Source organism: Hoplias malabaricus, chromosome 10, assembly GCF_029633855.1.
Source record: "Hoplias malabaricus isolate fHopMal1 chromosome 10, fHopMal1.hap1, whole genome shotgun sequence".
Classification (NCBI taxonomy): Eukaryota; Metazoa; Chordata; class Actinopteri; order Characiformes; family Erythrinidae; genus Hoplias; species Hoplias malabaricus.
This window is the reverse complement of record NC_089809.1, coordinates 20,241,036-20,249,165: the sequence shown is the minus strand read 5'-3', so window position 1 is coordinate 20,249,165 and position 8,130 is coordinate 20,241,036. Positions and strand designations below refer to the sequence as shown.

The 8,130-nt window shown below is 39.9% G+C and overlaps 1 protein-coding gene across 1 annotated transcript; it reads left to right on the top strand.

Moving 5' to 3' along the window:
* The first annotated feature begins 362 nt into the window (after positions 1–362).
* On the top strand, positions 363–2,560 carry LOC136708162 (protein S100-A13-like). Its single transcript, XM_066682484.1, has 3 exons — positions 363–509; positions 1,598–1,729; positions 1,959–2,560. The coding sequence occupies exons 1-3, from the start codon at positions 498–500 to the stop codon at positions 2,127–2,129; spliced, it is 315 nt and encodes a 104-aa protein (XP_066538581.1). The 5' UTR covers positions 363–497; the 3' UTR covers positions 2,130–2,560.
* Positions 2,561–8,130: the final 5,570 nt, after the last annotated feature.

Genomic DNA, 8,130 nt, shown 5'->3' with positions numbered 1-8,130 from the left:
TAAAATGTGTATACAAGAAACAATCTGTGAATGAACTGTTTTTCTTATTCATTTACTTTGTGAAGATCTTATCAGATGAGTCTCAATGAAAATGTCACTTCATCAGATGTAACAACCAGAATGTGGTAAAGCTGGTTTGGGTTTTGCTGTGTTTCTCTTATTTTCTGCTCCAGTTGTAGAAGTTTCAATGGAGCCTCTCCACAAAAGCTGACAGCAGTAATAAAAATAAATATATGTTCTGGTTTTGACAAGGCTAACACATGTAGTTTCATATACACCGGTTCATACAGCTAAAAGAAGTGTAAAACAAACCACTGCAGCAGATAAAATCTGGTATTTATCACCTCTGTCATCGTTTGAGCTGAAGTACTAAGGCCTGACGTGGAGGAGGAGGAGGAGAATAGGTCCTGCAGGTTCTGGGCGGTGATAACACACAAGCACTAAACCAAACTTTAGCCACGGAGTTTAGTCGATATCCAGAGGATAACAACGACTAAATGGCCACACAGGTAAGTGCCTACCTTAAACCTGCTACATATACATGCTGAATTAAAAGTAGCTTTATCAAGAATATCATGCTTTACTGTATGTTTTACTCACCAGCAACTGCAGCATTAGAAGACACCCCCACCATTCTCGATTAAGTTTTATTGCCTGCGTATGCTCCTGTAGTGGCTACGTTTTTTTCATTCCTCCGGACAACAACCGTCTTCTAATATTCACTAAGCCGTTTCATTTGTATCATTACTGTTTACAGTGTTATTAGTTAGAAAAGTGCCTGCACAAGCCTTATAAAATCACACAGTCTTCTCTGTGAGAACAATGATTGAACTCTAAATTTCACCTCAGGGCAGATTATTAGCACAATGTCCACACCATATTCATATTTTTTTTCTCCTGGCCAACGCCCAGAAAGCAAATATCAGCCAACTACTTCCTGTGCTGCTCCATTGTTTAGGTTTGGTTACCTGCCTGTAGTAAAGGGGTCATGAATAGTTGAAATAAATCTATATGACTGCAGGGGCATGGGGCTTGGAATCTCACTGGATTTTAATTTTCCCAGTGCTCCAAACATAGCTGCATCTGTTTGGCTTTTGGCCCAGCTTTTTTCTTTTTACATTAGTGAACTCAGGTGGCTCTCAGTAGTTTAGGTTTTTAGTGCTATTTGGATACTCTTAGCTTCTTCTCAGAGTAAGAAAATCTATGCTTTAAATCCAGAATTAAGACTAAATGTTTTTGACTTTAAGTGTTGTATTGTGATTCTCTTTGTTGTTTTATAGCTGACAGTATTAATGTAATTTTGAATGTACACCAAATACAACCAAATTATAGCTGTTTTTTAATGTGCCAAAAATGTAGGCTACTTGTGATTTTTCTACCCTGAGAATGATTTTCCTGCCAAATACATGGGATGTTTCACAATCCATTTTGAATCATTACAATAAATATTAAATTGATTTTATTGCTTATCTTTGACTGATTTCAACTCATATTTTGAAATTGACAATAGATTCTATGAATCCGACAAAAAACAAAATAAATAAATTAGTTTAAAATGCAACTGGTTACAGTGAGATTTAAAAACATATTTTTGTAGTACACAGATCTAGAATTGGCCATCAACACGCTGGTGACCCAGTTCCACGCAGCCTCTGCTAATAATGGTCCTACTCTGACAGTGGAGGAGTTCCAGGGCATGGTCTCCAAAGAACTGCCAAAAATGGTGAAGGTAAACTGAATGAATAATACCCTCTCTTCTAAGTGTGTCGTTTGGGAAACACTTAGATATTGTGAAATGATAATTGTTCTTCAGTCAAGCCCAAAAATGCAGCCTAGAAATGGTATAGTTTCCATACAGTCACTCCAAGGACATGCTGTAGAGGCTGCTATTTATTGAGTGCATGTGAGCTGACTAACCATTTTGTGACAGGAGTAAAGTTTTATTTGCCTTTTTACAGGCTGGTGATGATCAGGAGGGGCTGGGTGAGCTGCTGAAAGAAATGGATGTGAAGGATGAAAAGGGAGTGACCTTTAACAATTTTTGGGTCCTGGTGAATTCCCTAGCCACCACTCAGTATGGGCTGCTTCAGAAAGACAAAAGTGTAAAGTGTACCTGTCTGTTACTCTGAGATGCAGGCAGGTGAGTGACCAAACCCAAGCAAACAACTCCAGTCAGCCTCTCCCACTTCCTGTCCCAGAAAACCAACAGGCCCTGGGATACACCCCTCAGGTCTTATCATTACCATGTTATCTCTGTCTCTGTGTATTCCACCACACCTGTAACCTGAAGGATTAAACACTGCCAACATTGTGACTGGGACTTAAAACTGACTAAACATTTATATGGAGCTGTTTTTGTGCTGATGGTGCTCTACTGCTGCAGGTTTTTAAAAAACGTTTCTTAGTGATATTTCTGTACAACGATGATGAATGAATCAGAGACTACAGGATCATTTTTGTTGTTGCAAGAGAATTTTTTGATATGTTTTACACAAAAATAAAAATACATTTTGTATACTGTGAAAATATATATTTAAGAGATTGATTTGTAAGTATAATTTAATAGAAATAAGATTAAAAAAAAACATAAATGTGGAATTAGTACATAACCGTCCTTCAACTTTTTCAACTGGAGCAGCGTTGGGCAGTAAGTACAAAGAGGCACCTGTGCAGTACGAGCAGAACTTCTGCTGCCGAGTGGAGAGTTGTATACCACTGCCATCTGCTGGCCGTGTGTTGAATGTTCAGAATTATGCCTCTCCCTACAGTTCATTCAGGTCGCCACGGTAACATGTCACATAAGCCCTTTACAGAAATGTAGACAATAACAAGGAGGTGAGCTATGGAGAGAGATTATTCTCAAATTTCTAAATGCATAAATATTAATACACCAACTACAAGTCACAAATATGTTTCATTATTCACAAATTAATATACCCCAATCTCTGTCATGGTCTGCAATTTGTAGAAATACAGTTAAACTCATGAGTTCAATTGGTGGATCTCAAGACTAATCTCTCTCCATAGTGAGCTGATTGATACTAAAATATAACTAAAAACATGATATTTATTTTAGAGAACAATGTTTCCCACAATGAAAATGGCTCAGAAATCAGACAAAAATAACGTGCAATTGGTTTCACCCTAGGGAAGGAGTCCCCAGAACAGCATACGTTGGACAGTGTCTTATCGTAAAATATATTTTGAAATTATTTTAACAAGCACACAGTTACGCAAAAAAATTGACCAGCCTACATGTTTGTAAATTATTATTTTGACTGATTAGCTAAAATATGAATTATAAAATACCTCCTAGCCGTGATTTGTTCGCCTGGCCACATTTGAGGATGAGGCTGCATCCGTGTGTGGATCGAGTGAAATGCGAAAAGAAAGTCTCAAAATTCAAAATCTTGCGAGAGGAAATTAACAAATATAAATCACCAAAAACAGGCAGGTGACTTGATCCACAAATGCAGATTCAACACTTTATAAATACATTTTAAAAAAGAGAGTATGGCTTTACAAATACATACAATGTGAATTTAAGCAAGTGTATTTATTTTCACATAAAATGAAGATATATCTATGAAAACCAAACACATGTATTTATGAATGTAACTGTATTTTTACAAATGGCAGACCATAAGAGACAGATTGGGATGTATTCACTGTATTTTCCATATTAGTGAGTGAGGAAGGTATTGTGCAAACATCATGGCATATTCGTGTTTTATTTTCCTGTAGGGTGAATAAAAATGTATTTTTTCTCCCCACTGTGAAAAAAACAGTTAAACATGGAATTTGTCAGGGGTGTCTAAACTTCTGTTATACACCATTTTAAAAACATACAATGTGTGTGTATATATGTAAGTGTGTGAGTGAATGGGTTTTGCCCTGTGATAGACAAGTGCACCATCTTGGGTGTTTCGGCCTTGTGCCCAGTGATTCGGGGTAGGCTGCAGACCCACTGTAAGCCTGAACAGGATGAAACAGGGACAGAAAATGAATGAATGAGATTAAAGAGTTTTGGGGTTTAATTGATATTTCATATACACTGCACAAAAAATAAAGGGAACACTTAAACAACAAGTCGATTAAACCTCTGTGAAATCAACCTGTCCAGTTAAGAAGCAACACTGATTGTGAATCATTGTGAAAAATTTCACCTGCTGTTGTGCAAATGGAACACACAACAGGTAGAAATTAGAGACAATTAGCAAGACAACCCCTATAAAGGAATGTTTCTGCAGGTGGTGACAACAGACCATTTCTCTGTTCTCATCCTTTCTAGCTGATGTTTTGGTCACTTTTGCATATCGCTTGTGCTCTCAACCCTAGAGGTAGCATGAGGCGGTGTCTACAACACACAGAAGTTGCTCAGGTAGTGCAGCCCATCCAGGATGACACATCAGTGTCAGCTGTGGCAAGAAGGTTTGCTGTGTCTGTCAGCACAGTGTCCAGAGCATGGAGGAGATACCAGGAGTGCAAGGAGGAGCAGTGCCAGAGCCTTGCAAAAAAGGCCACTAATATCCATGTTTCTGCGCAAACTGTAAGAAACAGACTCCATGAGGATGGTATGAGAGCTCGACATCCATAAGTGGGGCTTGTGCTTACAGCCCAACACTGTGCAGGGTAATTGGCATTTGCTAGAGAATACCAAGATTGGCAGATTCACCATTTGCGCCCTGTGCTCTTCATGGATGAAAGCAGGTTCACACTGAGCACATGTGACAGAGTCTGGAGACGCCGTGGCAAATGTTCTGCTGCCTGCAGCATCCTCCAGCATGACCGGTTTGGCAGTGGGTCAGAAGTGGTGTGGGGAGGCATTTCTTTGGAGGGCCTCACAGCCTCCGACTGCCCTTAGATACAGGGATGAGGTCCTCAGACCCATTGTGAGACCATATGCTGGTTCAGTGGGTCCTGGGTTCCTTCTGATGCACGACAATGCTAGGACTCATGGGGCTGAAGTGTGTTAGCAGTTCCTGCATGATGAAGGCATTGATGCTATGGACTGGCCTGCTTTTTCCTCAGACCCCTCAGGAAAACATCCGCCGCCTCATCAGAAGCATGCCCAGGCATTGTAGGGAGGTCATACAGGCACAAGGAGGCCACACACACTACTGAGCCTCATTTTAACTTGTCTTGAGGAATTTCCACTGAAGTGTTTCCACTGAATGTAATTTTAATAACAAAATAACTTTGCAGCTACTCTTCGTTTAGACGACCAGATGTCTATTAGTCATACTACAGAATTGACTAAAAAAGGCTGAAGTTAATTCTTTGTCTGGAATGACTTGTCCAATTCAGGTTCGCGGTGGGTCTGGAGCCTACCTGGAATCACAGGGCACATGTTGGGAAGACACCCTGGATGCGAGATCTTCACAGATTGACACACACATTCACACAAACACTCATATCTACGGACACCTTTGAGTCACCAGTCCACCTGCCACCTGTGGAAGGAAACCAGAACACCTGGAGTAAATCCACGCGGACACACCTGTCGTCACCTGTTAGTTACCTAGCGTGGGACTTGGACCTACAGCCTCAAGGTCCCTGGAGCTGTGTGACTGCGACACTACCTGCGGCTCCCAATATATGAGGAGTTATGAAGTATGAAGTTGAGAACAAGCCACCCCTATCTGCTATTCCAGTCATCAACACAATTTTAGAAAATTTGGCTCCTACTGCGGCTAGAAATGTTTTTTTTTTCCCAAAAGTGAAATGTATCCAATTAATAGTGTCTTTCACAAACACACAAGCAGAATTTCATTTTAAGTTGGAGTCTAATGAATTGAAATATGTGGATGTTAACATCACACATAAAATATCTTGCATTCTAAGTTAATTTCTCCCTTTTTATTTACTACAATTAACAGTGATTTCCAAAGGTGAAATACCCTCCCTCTTTCTTTAGCAGGTAGGGTTCAATGCATTAAGATGCATGACCTCCCTAAATTTTTATTTCTATTTCAATGTCTTCTGCTGTTTTTGTCTAAAACATCTCTTTAAAACATAGACAGTGTGATTACTGGGTTTATATGGGCAGGCTGGGTTCCCCCACGTTAAAATGAGTTATCTTCAGCGTCCCGTTAGAGAAAGAAATATGAAACACCTTTTGTTAAAAAATTCACAGGTCAGTTGGACCAATCTGTCAGGAAACGCGGGGCGGACTGACGGAGACGGACGCACATGCTAAAACAGTTACTTTTATTTACAAAAAGGATAACAAGCCAAAGACAAACTAGGACTACAAAACAAAGGAAACGTCGACATGAAACGAAACAAGGAACAGCAGAGACAGACTAGACTGGGCAAAACAATTATAGGAAACGAAACAATACAATACTAGACAGGGAGAGCTAAACAGACAAACTTAGACATGGAGAGCTAAACAAACAAACCTAGACATGCAGAGCTAAACAATATTAATGGTACATAAAGATTAGAGAACTAAACAGAGTCATAAACAGAGTATTAAACAGTGGACTAAACAGAAAACAAACCTAAAAGAGGATCAACAGAGACAGACAGACTTGGGAGCAACAATGGAAAATGAAACGAGTAATAGCAGAGACAAACAGACTAGAAGGCTAAACAACATGACCTAGGGATTGAAACGCAAAACAACATAACTAGGAAGTGAAATGAGAACATGACATGATGGAGACAAACGGACTGGACTGAGTGACATAAAGCAACACAATGACCGACAAGAGGAAGTGAGACAAGGGGACTTAAATACATAACACAGATAAGACACACCTGAAACAGATAACGAGGAGGACGGACAAGGAAGCGGGACATGGGCAGAAACATGGACAATAACAAACAGAGCTATGTGCTAAGAGAGCACATGGCGGGGAAAACAGACATGACAGGACCAGGGCGTGACCAATCAGCATGCCACATCATCACTTTTAAAGTACAGGAAGTTCTGCTCCAGTAATTTCATTCAAAAGGTTAAACTTGTATATTATACTCATTCATTACACACAAACTGATATATTTCAAGTGTTTATTTCTTTTAATTTGATAATTATAACTGACAACTAATGAAAACCCAAAATTCAGTGTCTCAGAAAATTTGAATATTACTTAAGACCAATACAAGAAAAGGATTTTTAGAAATGCTGGCCAACTGAAAAGTATGAACATGAAAAGTATGAGCATGTCCAGCACTCAATACTTATTTGTGGCTCCTTTTGCCTGAATTACTGCAGCAATGTGGCGTGGCATGGAGTCGCTCAGTCTATGGCACTACTCAGGTGTTATGAGAGCACAGGTTGTTCCAGTAGTGGCATTCAGCTCTTCTGCATTTTTGGGTCTGACATATTGCATCTTCCTCTTCACAATTCCCTATAGATTTTCTATGCGGTTATGGTCAGGCGAGTTTGCTGGCCAATTAAGAACAGGGATACCATGGTCCTTAAACTAGGTACTGGTAGCTTTGGTACAGTGTCCAGGTGCCATGTCCTGTTGGAAAATGAAATCTGTATCTCCATAAAGTTGGTCAGCAGCAGGAACCATGGAGTGCTCTAAAATTTCCTGGTAGACAGCTGCATTGACCTTGGAACTCAGAAAACATAGTGGACCAACACTGGACCTCAAGCAACGTGGATTCTGTGCCTCTCCTCTCTTCCTCCAGACTCTGGCACCATGATTTCCAAAGGAAATGCAAAATTTACTTTCATCAGAGAACATAACTTTGGACCACTCAGCAGCAGTCCAGTCCTTTTTGTCTTTAGCCCAGATGAGTCACTTCTGACGCTGTCTCTTGTTCAAGAGTGGCTTGACACAAGGAATGCGACAGCTGAAACCCATGTCTTGCATATGTCTGTGTGGTGGTTCTTGAAGCACTGACTCCAGCTGCAGTTCCCTTCCTACACACGCACTTATGTATTTATTAGATACCCTTAACTTTCCATGTACCTTTTTTCAAAGGTTAAGAACGGACTTGTATAATTTTGTTTTAAATCTTTTATTACAATTTATTATTTATTTTTCATTGACATGAAGTAAGAATGTCAATGTCTCCTCTATGCCATCTCTGGAGAAAATACAGACTGTGGCTGAAACTATTGCGTGCGATTTGCGAGATGAAACTCACATAAAGACGGTTCTAAAAGA